The sequence below is a fragment of the Onthophagus taurus genome, chromosome 3 (assembly GCF_036711975.1).
Source record: "Onthophagus taurus isolate NC chromosome 3, IU_Otau_3.0, whole genome shotgun sequence".
In the NCBI taxonomy this organism is placed as follows: Eukaryota; Metazoa; Arthropoda; class Insecta; order Coleoptera; family Scarabaeidae; genus Onthophagus; species Onthophagus taurus.
In genome coordinates, this window is record NC_091968.1 from 1,497,854 (window position 1) to 1,516,483 (window position 18,630).

At 32.4% G+C, this 18,630-nt stretch overlaps 3 protein-coding genes across 3 annotated transcripts; 1 reads left to right on the forward strand and 2 right to left on the reverse strand.

Moving 5' to 3' along the window:
* Positions 1-282: 282 nt before the first annotated feature.
* On the reverse strand, positions 283-1,065 carry LOC111417121 (KRAB-A domain-containing protein 2-like). Its single transcript, XM_023049314.2, has one exon. It carries the CDS (start codon positions 1,063-1,065, stop codon positions 283-285), a length of 783 nt encoding a protein of 260 aa, XP_022905082.2.
* A 5,694-nt stretch (positions 1,066-6,759) lies between these two features.
* Positions 6,760-18,527, reverse strand: LOC111417129 (Nuclear cap-binding protein subunit 1). Its single transcript, XM_023049319.2, has 5 exons — positions 18,378-18,527; positions 16,834-18,276; positions 7,628-7,866; positions 7,016-7,573; positions 6,760-6,960 (listed from the first exon to the last, which is right to left on the reverse strand). Exons 1-5 carry the CDS (start codon positions 18,418-18,420, stop codon positions 6,847-6,849), a joined length of 2,397 nt encoding a protein of 798 aa, XP_022905087.1. The 5' UTR covers positions 18,421-18,527; the 3' UTR covers positions 6,760-6,846.
* On the forward strand, positions 8,074-13,105 carry LOC111417130 (mucin-2-like). The gene is made up of 4 exons (XM_071194951.1): positions 8,074-8,252; positions 8,529-8,947; positions 9,002-12,590; positions 12,944-13,105. The coding sequence occupies exons 1-4, from the start codon at positions 8,217-8,219 to the stop codon at positions 13,103-13,105; spliced, it is 4,206 nt and encodes a 1,401-aa protein (XP_071051052.1). The 5' UTR covers positions 8,074-8,216.
* Positions 18,528-18,630: the final 103 nt, after the last annotated feature.

Consider the following 18,630-nt stretch of genomic DNA (forward strand, 5'->3'; position numbering starts at 1 on the left):
CATCTTGATTTTCTCCAACTTTTCCCTTATATTCGTCATTTCTTTACTTTTCCAAATCTTTTTCACTAAAAACTTTTTCAAGAATTGCCTGTGGAATGTTAGTTGAATTTAGTCCTATCTTTGGTTCCGTTCCAAAAAGGGGTGTATATGGACTGCGCCCTATGATCCTGTGCTTTTTTGCCACTGAACGAAGCGGCATCCTATCACCCAATCTGTACTCTTATTGTCATCCATCCACGAACGTAACATATTTTCAACATCCTGGTTGCAGCGCTCTACGTTTCACTGTGATTGCGGATGTCGAGGTCTTCGATGTACTAGTTTACAATCAGCCCATATACCAGAAAGTTCTTTAACCACATCAGCTGTAAATTCACGTCCGTTGTCGCTTTGTAGAATGTGCGGTGCGCCGAAATCCAAAAATATTTTCAGCAGTTCCATTGCAACTTCAGCAGCACAAAATTTAGTTGCATGATCTTGATAATTCATTAACCATTTATATCCTCGACATGGAGTTGATTGAAAGTCGATCAAATCAACTTGACTGCGAAGGTTAAAATCTTTTGTGGTGATTGGTCTTACCACAATATTACGTTGTTGTTGAGATTTCTTCGTATTACACATTTTACAAAGCGATACAAACATTTCAACTGCTGGTCTGGAAATGTAAAATTTATTTTTTAATTCAAACAGCATTTTATCTCTTCCTCCATGTCCAGTGGCACGGTGACATTGAATAAGTCTGTCAAAGTATTCTTCAACCGGAATCATTACTACTACAGGATCCTCATTACTTCTTCTTTTCTTGATTAAAACTCTTGTTTCGCCAATTTCCATTGTGTCGTATTTTCTGGTTAATCCATATTGTCTACTAGTCTTCTTTTTTTCAGGGTTATTTGCATCCAAAATTTCTCGAATTACTTCTTCCACAGTTGCTTTTGTCCAAGGCTTCTTTACGACATTTTCACTCTTATTGCAGTATTCTTTCATTTGCGCATTAAAGTTTATTCTCATGTTATTTACGTCCTGGAAATCAGTTCCATCAGTTTGGATATTGTCGTCCATACTGCAAGCACCTATGTTAACATAAGTACGACTTTAAATTTAATATGTAGTTATTTGTAGAAATTTAATCGACTAAAGCAGTGTCTAGCTGTTAATTTCAAACACAGTTGTTAGATGTAGAACAATCAGTTTATAGAAACAAACAGCCGAATTTTCATCTACAATTATTGCAGACATCATTAGGGCTATAAGGAGGGAAAACATTAAAAACTATTGTAAATTTAAATTATAAAACCTTTATAATTTAACCGCACGAACTTTTTTGGTTACCTAATATGTTATATATTAAGATATAAAATGGTTTTTACAAGTTGTCAGCATTGTCGCGTAACTATAAAATGAGCACCAGTGCAAGTGTCATGGCGACATCGACATCGGTTTCTGGCAATTAAGTTAAAAACAAAAATAGACACAGGAGCGCAGATAAATGTGATTCCAAGCTACATCTTTAACCAATTAAATTTAAATTCTAAACTTAAGGAAAGTGTTGCAAATATAACTAATTATGGAGGTAATAAATTAAAAGTAATAGGTGAATGTAGGTTAGATGTAAAAATTGACAATAAACCACATAACATGCAGTTCTTTGTAATTGACACTCATGCAAATTCAACACCCATATTAGGCATAAAGACAATACAAGAGCTAAGTCTATTGGAGACAATAAATGTAGTGGATAAAATGCAATGTAATACTCAAGAAATAGTTCAAAAACATGAAGAGGTATTTTCAGGGCTAGGGAAAATAAAAATTGAGCCATATGAGTTCAAGTTAAAAGATAATTATACTCCAGTTGTTGTACCACCAAGACAAGTACCATTTCAATTAATGGAACCTTTAAAAAATGAACTGAAAAAGATGATAAATGACGATATAATCATTATCATCCCTTAGTATTAGTAAAGAAAAGTATTGACAGTAATATTCGAATATGTTTAGACCCTAAAAATTTGAATCAGGCAATAAAGAGAGAGCATTATAAAATACCCACATTTGAGGAACTGACACATAAATTAAATGGAGCAAAAATTTTCACAACACTTGATGCTAATAAAGGTTTTTGGCAGATTGCACTAAACGAGTCGGCATCTAAATTAACAACTTTCGCAACACCATATGGTAGATATCGATTTCTAAGACTACCATTCGGTTTAGCTTGTGCACCAGAAATTTTTCAAAAAACATTTACAGAAGTATTCAAAGACATTCAAGGTGTAAGCATTTATATAGATGATCTGATAATTTTTGCAAAAAATAAAGAAGAACATGATGAAATATTAAATAAAGTTTTAGAAAGAGCCAAAGAAAAGGGAGTAAAATTTAACAAAGGAAAATGTAAATTCGCGGTAACTGAAATAAAATATATTGGACATGTTCTAACACAAAAAGGTATTAATCCATAAAGTTGAAGCAATTAAAGTAATTCCAATTCCAACTAATAAACAAGAACTAAGCAGATTCTTAGGAATGGTGACTTATGTTTCTAAATTCATACCAAATTTATCTCAAACAACACACAATTTAAGACAATTGCTAAAGAAAAATATAATTTGGTATTGGACAAGGGTACATGATGAAGAATTTAACAAATTAAAGAATTTATTAGTTACAGAACCAGTACTAGCGTACTTTGATGAAAAAGAGTTAATCACATTATCAGTTGATAGCTCTAAATTAGGGATGGGTGCAGTTATTTTACAAAAGGGACAACCAGTCAGTTATGCATCAAAATCTCTAGCAGAAACACAGATGCAATATGCTCAAATTGAAAAAGAAGCTCTTGCAATTCTCTTTGGTTGCCAGAGATTTCACCAGTATTTGTACGGGAAAAAGTTTTTAGTGGAGACTGATCATAAACCCTTAGAAATAATTTTCAAGAAACCATTAAACAATTGCCCACTCAGACTACAAAGAATCTTAATAAATCTGCAAAACTATGAATTTGAAGTCAAATATAAACCGGGTAAACTGTTATATTTGGCAGATGCATTATCTAGAAGCAGTTACGATGATGAACAATTTGATCTAAAAGAAAAAGAAATTGAACTTCATTTAAACCTAATACAATATTCAAAGATAAGTCCGCAAAGGGATGATAAAATCAAGGAAGAAACACATAAAGATACTGAATTAATAGAGTTATTAAAAATTATAAAAGAGGGATGGCCAGAACAAAAAAAAGCTGTAAATATATTAGTTAAACCATATTGGTCAGTTCGAGCTGAAATTACAGAAATAAAAAGAATATTGTATAAGGGTGATCAAGTAATAATACCAAGTTGCCTTCGTAAGGAAATACTAAATAAGTTACACTATGGACATATGGGCATAAATAAAACTATTTTAAAAGCAAGACAATTAATATATTGGCCAAACATTAATCATCAAATAATAGATGTGATAAAAAAATGTTATACTTGTGAGAAATTCCAAAACTCGAACATGAAAGAAACAATTATCAACCGAGAATTACCTAGTAGACCATGGGAAATATTAGCAGCAGATTTTCTTCATTTTGATGGAAAAGAATATTTAATAATAGTGGATGCTTTTTCCAAATTTCCAGAAATAATTTGTCTCCAAAATAACACCACTAGTCAAAATGTAATAAAAAATTTCAAAGCAATATTAGCAAGAAATGGAATACCAGATATTTTATACACTGATAACGGACCTCAGTTTGTTAATCAACAATTTCAAAATTTTTTGCAAAAATGGGAGATTAGACACATAACCAGTACTCCTAATTATCCACAGTCTAATGGTCTAATTGAAAGACATATACAAACGATCAAAAAACTAATGAAAAAGGCAAAGGAGGAAGGAAATGATATGTATTTAGTCCTTTTAGAATATAGAGCGACACCTTTGGACAAATCAGTGCCTTCTCCAGCTGAAATTCTATTCAATAGAAAAATAAAAACTTTGATACTTATTTCTGAAAATCTTTTAAATAATAACCCTAAAAACGAATTATACAAGAACCACTATAGAAATACTCAAATTATTCAGAATACTTTCTATAACAAAAAATCAAAAGATCTTAATCACCTGAAGAAGGGAGAAAGAGTAGTCGTGCAACAAAAAGATAAAACTTGGAAACCGGGAAGAATAGTAGAAGTAGATAAGAACCGTCCAAGATCATACAAAATAACCTATGATGGAAAAGCAGATGTCTATGATAGAAATCGTAAATTCTTAAAGCAATTTAAAGATAACAAGCCGTATATAGATAGGGAAGTTTATGACAACGTTTTTGAACATTATTACAATCTTAATAAACCTTTGATTACTAACAATAACAATCCTGTCATTACCAATAACGGTGTTTCGGAAACTCCTGATCTATCTTTACCCAAAAATACTAATAATACACAAAGTGAAAGTAGACCTGTTCGCATTCGGAAAACTCCTACTTATTTGAGAGACTATGTTAAATAAACCAATAAATTGTAAGTTTAGTTTAAGTATAATAATAGCAGTAGAATGTTTAGTTTATAGTAACATTGTTTGACTTTGTTCGGTCTTTCAAAAGAAGGGAGATGTTATATATTAAGATATAAAATAGTTTTTACAAGTTGTCAGCACTGTCGCGTAACTATAAAGTGAGCACCAGTGCATGTGTCATGGCGACATCGGTTTCTGGCAATAGAGTTGTAACCAGTTGTAACGCCTAATGGTACAGTTTAATAAAGCAATTAAAATATAATAAAAACAGTTTATTAAATAACCAAAACGTAACATAATATATTAGTAAATCATAGGAAACAGTTGTGTAACGGTTAAAACCAATAAAATACGGCAGTTTGTTTCAATAAACTACTGTACTATACCTAACAACTGTGTTTGAAATTAACAGCTAGACACCCCTTTAATCGATAAACTTTCTACATTTCTACCTACGTTTCACGCTCTTCTACTTTTGTTTACCTTATTAGTTGTTTGTCCTTGACTGCACTGCAACAATAGTTAAACTAACCTATAAGAAAACCAAGAACAATATGCGATGCTACTGCGGCGCACACGTTTCAACAAGTATAATGCGTTAATCACAACTACCCCACCCTAGCTTATTCTTAATACGCCGTCGACTGTAAGACTAATTGCAAAAAGCCTCAATAAAACCTGGCTTTTTAAAGAAACAGTTGTCCACTTTCCAATTGGACTGATGGTTCGTGGGCTTATTGTAATAAGCCTAAAAAATTTCAGGCTGTTTACAAAATGTGAGATAATTTTCCAATTTGCCGGGCACATTGCAAAATGACGGCGCTTATTGTAATAAGCCGGATTACGCAATATGCCTACGACATATACAACAAAGATTTCAAAAATTAAATCTATCAATCAAACTAAATCATGTTTGCAAGAATGACCTGTTTTGAACGCATAGCCTCCGGGTTCACTAGAGTAACAATTAACTCTTGTTTCTCTCATCACCGCACCACCACTGTTCTATTATTGCATGTCGTACTTGACATCTAATATTAATTAATATTTTGAAGAATTAAACGTTAGATCTCTACTCGCACTGTTGTGGAGATGGTTTCTCACAAATCGCTAAAATGGACATAAAGACACTTTAAATTAAATCATTTGAATGTATCCCAAACTTACAGGAATTATTGATATAAAATAATAAAAATCGACGATCCATCTTTATTGATAATAATTCCCGCTTGAGGGAATTTTTTAAAGTTAAATTCCCATTTCGAAACATCGACATACGTCTCGAGATTATAAAGAACAAGTATACTATAATTGGATTTTTATAGGTCCCACGGGACCGAAACCACTCACGTTCCGATCTGCACTTGTCACCGGGGGCTCCCCTAAAATATCGACACGTACTACATCCAGGCTAAATTTTCAATTTCCCCCACACTGCTACGAATCCTTTTTTCTCTCTACCTCGAAACCCCCCGTTTCTCTTTTTCATACAACCTGCAAATCGCGCGCTGTGTGATTCCAACCTGCGATAAGCCCTTCAGTTATTTCACACCCGCTTCCCCCAATTTCTATCCCAAAAAGGAGTCTCTAATCCGACGACGAAGAAAATTGTCGAGACTTCAAAACTTTCCCTTCCCTCCGTTAATAATAATAAACTTTTAATATCAGGGGAGGAGGCGATGCGCTCGAGAAGAGACACTGACTTTAAGCCTATTTTAAATGATAATGGAACATAATAGGGGTGTTACTTCTCACGGTGGCGTCTTCGGCCTGCGGAAGACGCGATAGCGACTTCGCCGCTCATGCAAATGCAAAGAAAGCGTCTGGACTCACTGAGACCCGCTTAATCTGGAGGTAGTCCTGTCTGGAGCGATTAATTTAATGAAATCTTTCGGCGGAAACGATTGTCGCTTTTCAAATAAAAATGAACTTCTAAAATTAGTATAATTAAAAAGATTTTTTTATCGAATTAATCAAAAATCTATAAAGGAAGTTTGATGGAAATTAGGGATTTTGAAGGATATAAAAGTTATCCTTGAGAATGTAACCATTTTTTATTGCATAGCCAAAAATATAAACAGTTCACAAACTCACAATCATTTAGAACTAACGAACGTCATCTCAAAACCAAAAAAGAAAATTATATATATAGATACTATCATTGTCAAAGAAATCTTAACACAATATACACTACGTATAAAATCTAAAGGAAAGCAAAAATCGATTCCTTAATTCCTTATTTTTTTTGTCTCATCCTTACATCATAAAATAAACGTCTCTAACTTTTTTAATTATAAAAGTCAACTTTTTTCATTTTTAACACTCCCCTTTTCCTTACCCTTGTAAAGAAACGAACTGATGGAATATTTCGAGAATATGCGGATCAAGATCCTGAGTAAACAACAAAGTCTCTAATGTTGAACTGTATTTCTGAACTTGCTCGTGATGCTATTAAACAAAAATTAAATTAAATCTTGTTTAAGGTTAAATTAAGTTATCTTACCGCCAAAAATACTTGTTGTAACCTCCCAATGGTCCACCGATACCAATGCGTGTTATAATCCCTCCCATCCGTATCACATCTTACTAAATGTTCCGATAAAATCATAATAAATCGTTGGAAAATAATTAAAAATAAATTCTTTTGGTCAGCTTGGGCCGCCTCTAATTTTTCCTCCATCCTTTCAACCATTTCCTCGGTTGGTTTCTCCGTATCGGTTTCATTTTTCGCTTTCGACGCGGTCTCATCGTCCTCACTTTCACTGGAACTCGACTCCGCGTGAGCCAATTTCTCCCTTGCTTCCGATAACTCACCACCCAATTTAATAACGTGTTTATTCATTTTTTTAATCGTTAAATGTAAAATCTCCCAAAGATACATTTTCGTAAATTCGGCACCCATCTCTTTCGAAAAAATCCAATTCGCGACTGCCGAACACTCAACAATTTGAGTTTTTAACATTTTATCGACAAGAACAAGCATCATTTGTTGGTGGTTGTGCCATAATTCGAACATGTTTTTTAATACGCAAATTTGAGCCTCTTCTGATTCAGCTAAGATCTAATTTAAAAAAGGAATAACAATAAAATAAGAGAAAAGATTTAAAATTTTTACCTTGAAGACATAGTGGAATTTTGAAATTACAGCAAAACTATGCGAGAAACTTTTCGAGCCTAAATTGAGTAAAGTTTGAACGAAAACGTCGATTTTTAATGGGTTGAATCGGCTGTCGGCTTCTTCTTCAGATCGAGGGTTTGGCAAATCTTTAAGAACCCCCAAAACTTCTTCTGGGGTGCATTTTTGCCGGATTGAAATAACCAGTTGATGGGCAGCCGAAGTTCCTGGTAAACCAGCTGCAAAAAAATTATAATTAGTTAATTATACACAATTACAGTTGAATGTTATTTAAAAAATTTCACTTTTTTCCCAGATTCCCATTACAGATTAACGTCGGTGTTTCGTCAAAGACAATTGCCAAAGAAAACTTGCGCATACAATGTCAAGATTCAACCGAGCGCATCACCACAAACTCTCAAACAGTAAACCTAACAAAAACCAGAGTCCACCGCGAAAGTTTCGACGGCGAGCTTTGCCCGAGTTTATGTCTACATTCAAAGTGCATTTCATTGATTAAGTTTTAATTCGAAGAATTTAAAATTCTTTTAGCATAAAATTTCGAGTTCGAAAAAGTTATGATTTTAAGATGAGGTGCTTTTTAATTATTTATTGTACTATAACAGTAAGTATAAAATTAGGCAGGATTGTTTTAATGGATTTGTTATATAAAAAAGTATTTAACATAAAAGAGAAACTCGCCTTTTATTCAATTTTTTCACTTTAAAAATAAAAATTTAATAAAGAACTTTCTAAAAAATGAATTATTTCTTTATATAGTTTAGTTATTTTCTTTAAAAATTAAAAAAATGATTTGAATTTTACAACAATATCAAAACATGGATGGAAAAGTCCAAGGGGGTAGAAATATTTAATAAGTAAGAGACTTCTTAAATTTCAGTTCGTCCTTTTCTTTTTAAAACCGGACATTTCGCAAGCAATAATAACCCCACGAGACGAAGATATCATTTACAAAAGAGATACGGAACAAATATTTTCACAACCTTGGGAGAACGGATTAAAAGAAGCAACGTACAGGGTGTTTATAAAAGAGGGTTGGTTAGAGCCGGGGTTAAAAAACGAATTGCACGTGGCGCCAATTTTGGGCGATAACGTCCCCACGGTCCCATTCGGGGATATTTCGATGTTAGCCAGGGGTCAACTCTACCATAACCATGGTAATTTAATTTTCGTGAGGGATAAAAACCTCTACGATTGCGAAAATTGTCGAATTCAAATCCCACGGAAGAAGTACGGGGATATTTTAACGTTATGGAGTGTTAAAAGAATAAGACATAGAAGAAGTGAAGATAATTTTAGGTAAAAAATAAATTCTTATTAATAAAAAATAATATATTTGTATTTTCTTTATAGATATGAAGTTGAGTATAAAATCTCGCCGATTTTAGATCGCGTTTATGTTAAAAGTAATGGGGAATTTAATTATGAGATTCCCGGGCATGTTTTCTTGTTAAACCAAGATATTAAAGAGTCAAGAAATGGTAATAATCGTTATTATTTACCTCCGTATCCTTCGACGACGTCCGTTTATTTTTATACGAAAAGGAACGAACGATACACCACCACAACGGTTAAGCCGGATGTTAAATCGAAATTACACCAAGAAATTGAACTTTACAATAAGTTATTGAACAGTTTAAAAAATCATCCTACTATTGATACGGAAAATAAAATGTTAACTTCAACAGAAAGAATTTTAACTACAACTCCAAGAGTTTTAACAACATCAAGAGTTTTAACAACAACTTCAAGAGTTTTAACAACAACTCCAAGAAGTTTAACAACAACTCCAAGAGTTTTAACGACAACTCCAAGAATGTTAACAACAACTCCAAGAATGTTAACAACAACTCCAAGAATGTTAACAACCATTCCAACAGTTTTATCAACTCAAATGATGTTGTCAACAACTCCAACAATTTTAAAAGCTCCAACAAGTTTTAAAACAGTTCCAACAACTTTAACAACTCTTTTACTAAAAATTTCGACAACAGAAATACCAAAAACAACTTCAACAACTTTAAAACCGTCGACGACGAAAAAATTGTTGCCAACGAAAGAAGATTTTTATGATATTTTCGAGACGAAAAGAAAACCGACGACTGTGAGACCAAAAGAAATCGAACAAGTACAAACTCCGCCAGGAAATGATTACATTGCAACAGCTACAGAAAGTTACAACAAAGTTTTTTCACCTCCAACTTCAAAAACAACAAAATCTACTTCGTTGATAGATAAAATGTTAAAAAGTGTCGAAAAAGATGTCGATGAAGACGGATTTTTAGAGATGACTCGACCGCTTTGGGTTCCCCCAACTTTGGAGTATCAAAAATCAAAAACTTCAACTCCAATAAAGATTCTAGATGAATCTGGGGATTATTCAACTTCAACTCAATTTGATTTAGATTCTGAAACTAAAATTACAGAAAAAACAACATCATTATATAAAGAAATTGATTTGGAAACTTCACCGAAACCGATTAAAATTAATTTAACTTTAACAAAACAACCTTTAATTAACTCAATACAAGTTAAAACTAAGATTCAAGCTGAAAATAAAATGAATGGGGTGAATTATGATGATGAAGCGGGAAGTACAACTTCCATGAAACCTCAATTTATAATAGAAAAGTCTCTTAAATCGGTGGATAAAGTCGAAATGCTCGATTTAATTGATAATATTGAAAATACAACTCAATTAGTAGTTGAAACTTCATCTAAAAAGCTACCAACCCAAAAAACTTTATTAGAAAAAGCTTCAACAACCCAACAAACTTTGATTAACTTTGAAACTTTAATTACAAATAAAGATGAAGACAAAGTAACAAGTTTAATGGATGAAACTACAAATAAAAGTGAAATTCAACTTCGAAAACATGATGAAACTTCATTTTTAACCGAAAATTCACTCTATAATGAAAATGAAACGGAAACGAAGAATTTATTAGATGAAACTTCTGCAACAACTCCATTTTTGATCAAAACTTCAATTAAATATGCTGATGAGTCGCAAATATCGAGTTTAGATGATGAAATTAGGAGTACTACTTCAATTATACAAGAAACTTCAACGAAATCTAAATTTTTAACGAATTATAATGAAAATAATACTGAATTGATGAATGAAAAGGATGAATCTTCACCATTATTATTCGATGAAAATGGAAGTACAACCACAACTGAAAAAGTAACTTCATCAACACCTTTATTTTTGACCAAAACTTCAATTAAATATGGTGATAAATCGCAAACTTCGCTTTTAGACGATGAAATTAGGAGTACTATTTCAATTAGAGAAGAAACTTCAACGAAAACTTCGAATTATAATGAAAATAAAGCTGAAGTGGTGAATGAACAGGATCGATCTTCACCCTTTTCTAAAGAAACTTCATTGAAACATCAATTTTTAACAAAAACTTCATTTCGAAATATTGATGAATCGAATATGATGAATTTAAATGATGGAATTAGGAGTACAACTTCAATTATGAAGGAAATTTCAACGAAACCTTCATTTTTAACGGAAGAAAAGAAGAATTTCTTTGATGAAAATTTGACTACAACTTCAATTGAAAAAACGACAACCGAAAAAATTGAATCGACATCGGAATTTATAACAAAAACTTCGTTACGTGATGAAATTCCAACTGAAAATGGAATTACAAATGTGATGAATTTAGATGATCGAGAAGCTTTATCCTTAATTGGAAATTTATCGACCCAAATTTTGGATGAAACTACTTGGATAAATAATCAAAATGATACGTTTCTTGGTACATCCCCGAAAACAACTTCTCAAATAGAAGCTACGACTTCAATTATTAAAACTGAAACCCCTTTAATACTTAAAAATCGTTTTAAACCAACGAGAAAACCATCTTTTAAACCGACAACGACCGAAAAAGTTGTTTCATTCTCTTCGAAACGAACGAAAAAATATAAATTTTCACGACCAACAAAGAATTTTTTGAAAACAACGATAAGAAGTGCAAAAACACAAAGTACGACAACTACAGAAAAAAGTTTTGTTACCACGACAAAAAGAAAAAAATTTAATATTCCGAAAAGACCAACTGTTAATAAGATAAAAAGTAATCTGAAAACATCAAAAAATCAAACGATTATTGTTGATAAAGTGGAAACGACAACGGAAAAGAATTATTTAAAACCGGAAAGTGTTAAAAACCCGTTAATAATTAAAGCGCCAACTCCACAAACACTTCCGGTGCCTTTTACACAGGACGGTCAAGAAATTTTGGATGATATTTTTGGGAAAACATCGAAAACTACCAAGAAATCGACAACGAAAAGTTTGAGAAGAAAACAAAACTCGGATGTTGATGAATTATTTAATAAATTAAAACGAAAACGATTTATGAAAGAGAATAATAAAAGAATACGGATTAAAGATAAAATTAAGGAGCAACAAAATAAAATAAATAATGAAAATATAACTCAATTTAAGGATATAACAACGCAAGAAGGAATTAATATCGAAATTGAACCAACCCAAAAAATAATTTTTTCAGATTTTTATGAAGCGTCGACAGCACCAAATTTAGAAATGGACCAAGATATTCCAAATATACTAGAAGTTGAAACAACGACTAATATTCCTCATAAAAGTGTAACCGAAAAAGTTCCATTTAAAGATGTAAATGAAGTTACAACAATGTTTGAATATGTAACGTCAACAACTGGATGTGATGAACTAAAAACTACTTCAATTACAACAGAATTTGATGATTATAAAAGTACAACTGAAGGAATAATTACAACGACGGATTTAATAAATGTGTACGAAAAGTTAAAAATTAAAGCTACAACTGAAGATGTTTCGGCTGTTTTGGATAATTTAGTTCTATCGGTGTTAAACAATGCGAGGGCAGTTAAATATTTGGACAGAAAGAAGAGAATTGCGAGAAAAAAGAAAAAGAAGTTGGTTAAAATTAGAAATCGGCCGAAAATGGAATAAATTTAATAAATAAACAATTAATTTAGTATAGTTAAATGTAAACAAAAACAATTTTATTGTTAATGTTTTAAGATTGTAAATAAACCTTTAAATTCTATTATAAACATTATTATTTACACAACAAATCTAACAAACTTCAGAACAAAACTTCTAAAAGTGGTAATAAACCCAATATAACAAAATGTAAGCTTTGAAGAAGTTATAAGTACAACTTCAATAATGTAGTAAAAAGCCCTATTTCTGGCTAACTTCTAAAACAATTTTTTAAGTGTTAATATTGGAAACATTTTTTATTGTTCGATTATGATATTTTTTGCCAGATGCCCGACGTTAAGAGAGTGACTTGTTATTCTAAAAAATATGAAGAAAAAGCTATGCAAAAAGCATTAAGTAAAGTAAATGATGGTGCAGCTGTAAGCACAACTGCGAAAAAGTATAATGTTCCTAGGGCTACGCTTCAATTTAGGTTGGGCACAAAATGAAGAAAATTAGACCAGGACCCAAATACAGTACTCTCAGATGAAGAAGAAAATTTATTAGAATTGTGAGTAAATGAATGTGCAAAAAAAGGGTTTGCTAAACGAAAAATAGACATAAAACTCGCAGTACAACAATTTTTAAATAACCGTCCAAGAGACAATCCCTTCAAACAAAATTTACCCGGAGATCATAGGTTTATTATATCACCCAAAATTAACTCTGAGAACAGCAGAGCCGGTAACAAAATCAAGTGGAAATGTCAGCGAACAAGACGTTAAAAAATGGTTTTCAACAGTATTTAAAAGCAAAAGGGTGGAAAATTTTAGAAGATGAAAACAAAGTATTTAATGGGGACAAAACGGGCTTTCTAATGTGTACAAAAGGCAACAAAGCACTGGCAATTATGTTCTCGTTTGGTGCAAACTGAGAAACTACCCCTCCAATGGTTGTATATCCCTATAAAAGACCACAACAATTCCTTCAGAAATTGTTGCTTGGAATATCCGATAATGGCTGGATGAAGGCAGAACTATTTTACGAATACATTTCCAATGTATATTATAAATATTTGAAAAAGAAAGGTACTACGTTTCCCGTTATACTTTTCGTAGAGTCAAATCATTTTAATTGCATTGTATACAAATGCAACACACATTCTGCAACCTTCAAACGTGTCCTATTTTAAGCCATTAAAGGTACATTGGAAACGAGGGATGCTTCAGTTTAGACAAAGACATCCATTTTCTCATGTTAACAAAAAGGAGTTTGCATTAATTCTGTTCTTTAAACTACACCACTGTTTGTAGTGGGTTCAGAGCTTTTTTCAAAGATTTTACGAAATGTTTAGGTAAACGATTAGCTACAACGTCAGATGATGAAACGGTGCAAATAGATGTTAAAAGCATCAGCACTAATTTAGATTATAAAAGATTTGTTGAAATTATAGGAAACGAAACATTTAACAAATTGAAAAACGATATACTAATTCCCGCGATGACCAATATTACCAAATATTACTAAGACTTTACAAAGAATTTGAAGCAAATATAGAGTGTAATGAAGACCGTTCTAATAGTGAAAATGAATTAGACCAAAATTTACTTACTGAGACTTATTTTAATTGTCAAATGGACCTAGATTAAAATTACTATCGATGCTGACCAAAATTTACTTCATAAAAGTCATTGCAATAGTCAAATTACAGTAAATCAAAATAATGTTGTTTTAAACGATGAAAACCAACCTTCTGATAATAATGATCCAATAGAACAATGTTCAGAAGTAGATATTTTAAATGTGGTGTTTCAAGAAAACAATAATGAGGTTAAAGGTAATTCTGAAACACTGTGTAACTATTTACAACGACCAAAAATGCCTGAAAGGCAAAACAAAAGGAACATTCAAAAAATGCCCTATGTAGTGACTTTTTCAACTTTTAAGAAAATTGTCAAGAAAAGGAGAACATTTAAAAGGAGAAAAAAGGCAACAAGACATTAAAAAAGGGACTACTACACTAGACCTAGAACTAGAATCATCTGGGTATAGCCGTCTTGAGAGACGCACGGCTAAACCCTAATATTCCTAGTTCTAGGTCTAATGTTAGTTCTAGTGACAGTGCTAGATAGCGCTAGTTAGCATTAGATACCACGGTGTTATGTACTTTTATTGAATTAAAACTAGAACTAACACTAGACCTAGAACTAGAAACATTCGAGTTTAGCCGTGCGTCTCTTAACACGTTGACTGCCGCAATAGTTACTAAAAGTCTATCCATTCTGGCCGGAACAATTTTAAAATTAAATAGGCATGAGAATCAACTGGTGCTTCTCATGCTTGTGGAAATTTTGCCGTGCATCAAGTTATGCTTCTCATGGCAGTCAACATGTTAAGACGAAAACTCAGAATAAGGATTTCTAAACAAAACTTTTGTATTATTAAGCTATGTTGCATTTTATGTGTGATACTGCAAGTGCACAGTAGTTTCATAACTATGGTTACTGCATTCATATGTATATTGCGATTTATATGAAATTCCCGGTATATGCGTAATGAACATACATACAGTGTGACCCATTTGAAAGAGGAGCACCCTCGTAAAATTTGTATTTATTATCCGATTTCGACATTTTTTTTTTGAATTGTAGACCATAAAAAACTGTATCTTCGGACAATGAATCATGTTTTTCTTAGAAAAGCCAAGGCCTACTTTTTCACTTTTTAAGTGCTAAAAATGAAGAAATCATATTAGGAAATTTTTTAGAAAAAATCTGAGTACACCAATGCATTAAGCGCCTTTTGAAATGGGCATATACCAAGTTTCATCAAAAATGGTTAAAATAAAACCGTTGCAGATAATTGAAAAATATCATTTTTTATGAATTTATTTGATCTGATCTAGTAAACCATAACAAAAAAGTTAATAAAATCCAGACAATAATACAATTATATTTTTCAATTATCTGAACGATGTTAATTTGTAACCATTTTTGATGAAATTTGGTACATGCGCATTTCAAACGGCGCTGAATGCAATGGTGTACTCAGATTTTTTGTAAAAAATTTCCTAATATGATTTCTTCATTTTTTGCACCTAAAAAGTGAAATAGTAGTCCTTGGAATTTTCAAAAAAAATATGACTCTTTGACCTAAGGTACAGTTTCTTACGCTCTACAATTCAAAAACAAATTTGTCGAAATCGGGTAATAAATACAGATTTTACGAGGGTGCTCCGCTGTGAAATGGGTCATACTGTATATGGTAGTAATCTTGGACTCAAGTGTCAAAAATGTCAAAGAACATACACATCACGGAAGGTGTCTTCAGAAAAATAATATTCTGATAGATTACTTTTTATGTTTCTCTTGTTGAAAAAAAGTAGGTGTTAAATTATGAAAAATAAAGTATTTTTGATTTAACTAAATGTGTATCAATTAAGAAATGAATCATCCCAAGATTTTGTATTAATTCCTACGCCTAAGGGTGTTGTTTACGTTGGAGCTGCAATAAACGATAATAGCGACGATACTACCAAAACAACGAAATTGTTGTCATAGTTTTATATGCAGGTGTTTATATTGGAACGAGAGCTGCGATAAACGATAAGAACAATAATGAGAGCAAGGATAAGAGCTGCGCAAAATGAATTGAAAACGATTTGTCAGAACAAATCTGTTGTGGTAATTTTTATCTTTTTGGTCCCACAAGGGGATCTAACAAAAATTTCACTAATTAAACAGTCGATATCCATGCCGACCACACCTGATAATAGAAAAGAAAATAGGGAATACAATTAGCCTCGCTCTTATCGTTAGTCGGCTGTCAAGCTTGTGACAATTCGTCGCTCCAATATAAACACTTGCATATAAAACTATGACAACAATTTCGTTATTTTGCTAGTATTGTTTATCGCAGCTCCAACGTAAACGCACCCTTACTTTAACACCAGATTACGTTCGAAAAGATAAAACAGTAAAAGGTAATATTTTGAAAAACGTTAAGGTAAATTTTTTAAATTTGCTTTTAATTTTGTGTCCAAAATGGACTTTTAACAAATAAAATTACCTGTAGAGTATTAGATTAGGGTATTTTTCTTTAATAGACTGATGAAAAGGAAACATATCTAATGGTGCCAATAATAGATGGCGTTAAGTCGGTATCTTAACGCCATCTATTGACAAATTCAAACATCAAACTTTCAAAATAAATCAACAGTTTTTTAATTTATTCTTACCTGCAGCTTCTTTAGCGTATTTATAATCCGCCTCTGGTTTGACCGGAACGAATCTTGCAAACGTATCGGGAAGAATCTCCCTCAACCGTTGATAATACGATAACCTCAAACTCTTCAACATCACCTCCCGTACAAATTTCGGTTTCGGATGTTCCGCATCCAAATCCAAACAAGAATCCCAATCATCCCACGACCATCGAAATTGAAAGTTACTCAAATGGTACGAAAACCACGTTACAAACCGATCAAAACAAGATACATTCATTGTATCAATTCTCAAAAATAATATTTCAGTCGCTTGGGCTAAAACTTGGGGCATCGTGGATGGTTGTAGTTTACAAAGTTCGATTAAAATGGCGCCATAAGCGATATCTAAATAACGAGGGGCCGGCATGTTAAATAATTCTGCAAACATAACCTCAACAATACAATATTCGAGGGGAATTTTTGATTTGTATGGGAAGTTTAAGAGATGAGCTGCGCATTCTTTGCGTTCTAAATGGTACATTTCAATGATTGAATGAAGGTGCTCTTCAATTAAAAATCGTTCGATTGAGTGTGCTCCGGGCAAAATGGGGCCTTCTGGGCAATCGGTGTAATCGAACATACGAAACACAACCCACGGCATTGGGTAAGTGTAAGATTCATGATGAGGTGGGGGTAAAATTGCTGGTAAACTATGTTGAAGGGCTTCACATAATATTGAATCAAATGCTAAATACGGTCGAGGAATATGTTTTTCAGCCCAATTATCAGCCCTTAATTTCCGTATTTGCGACCATAAGCAATCTAAGTACTCTTCTTGTGGATGGGGAACATCAGCTGTCCAAACTTTGAGGGCTGCATGATGTTTTTTGGTGCGTTTATTCAAAAAAACTTCAATCTGAACTAATAGGCGTTCTAAAGCACTTTCTTTTTTCTCGTATAATTCTCTTCCAACCCAAGGTAATGTGCTTAATATCGCAAAAACATACCAATCACGTCGAACTTGAGGTACATTATCTTCATTTGCAGCATCTATCATATTATCTAACAGTTGTAATAAAGAATTTGCTGATAAAACATGACAATTCACCAAATCCGCTAAGAATCTTAAAGCGTAACGAGCCCCATCCCATTTACAAGCTTTTAAACTATCTTTAAAAGTGCGTACCATAAACTCAACGAATTCTCCTCCAAAATTATAATTTTTTGCGTTTAATAACCCAACTAACGTTGTATAAATCGTACATTTTTCTGGCATACGAATCGCGCAATCAGTTAGAATTCTTAAAATTTTTTGGCGAAACGTCCCCAAATCAGCTTCTAAAACGCTAGCTAAACCCTCTAAATTTGATTCTAAAGATGAACTACTTTTTTCACCAACACGGAGAATTAAACTTTCCAAACGGTCTTCAATTTCTTGATTTTCAGACACTTTCCTTCGCTTTCTATATGCTCGATCTATTAGTTAAAACGAAATCAGTATCAAAAACTATTAAATTAAGGATAAGGTTATGTTGAGAAATTTTGTTGGGGGAGTTATTTTAAAATGATTATCTTACCGTAGCCGTCGTCATCTTCATGGGGTCGTCGTCTCCCAGCCATTTTTCGTTAAGAAACGCTTAGATTGGATGTAATTTCAAGAATAATCGACCGGGAATGCTTTATTTGTTGGCAAACTATTAACATAACCTAACAGATCCAAACAAATCAGTAAAAACGTAACAACAATGAAATCACTAAACTTAGGTAACACTTATATTAGTAAACATTAAAATGAAAATAAAACTTAATAATTTTATTTAATAAATACTT

What these genes read in the sequence shown, in the direction of transcription:
- LOC111417121 (XM_023049314.2), bottom strand. Translation starts at nt 1,065, where the DNA reads ATGGACGACAATATCCAAACTGATGGAACTGATTTCCAGGACGTAAAT.
- LOC111417130 (XM_071194951.1), top strand. Translation starts at nt 8,217, where the DNA reads ATGAGGTGCTTTTTAATTATTTATTGTACTATAACA. An exon ending in TTATTTATTGTACTATAACA is followed by an intron (nt 8,253 to 8,528) that starts GTAAGTATAAAA and finishes CTTAAATTTCAG; the next exon opens with TTCGTCCTTTTCTTTTTAAA. An exon ending in GAAAAAAGAAAAAGAAGTTG is followed by an intron (nt 12,591 to 12,943) that starts GTTAAAATTAGA and finishes ATTTTTTGCCAG; the next exon opens with ATGCCCGACGTTAAGAGAGT.
- LOC111417129 (XM_023049319.2), bottom strand. Translation starts at nt 18,420, where the DNA reads ATGGCTGGGAGACGACGACCCCATGAAGATGACGACGGCTACG. An exon ending in AATTCCACTATGTCTTCAAG is followed by an intron (nt 7,574 to 7,627) that starts GTAAAAATTTTA and finishes TTTTTAAATTAG; the next exon opens with ATCTTAGCTGAATCAGAAGA. An exon ending in TACAACAAGTATTTTTGGCG is followed by an intron (nt 6,961 to 7,015) that starts GTAAGATAACTT and finishes TTTGTTTAATAG; the next exon opens with CATCACGAGCAAGTTCAGAA.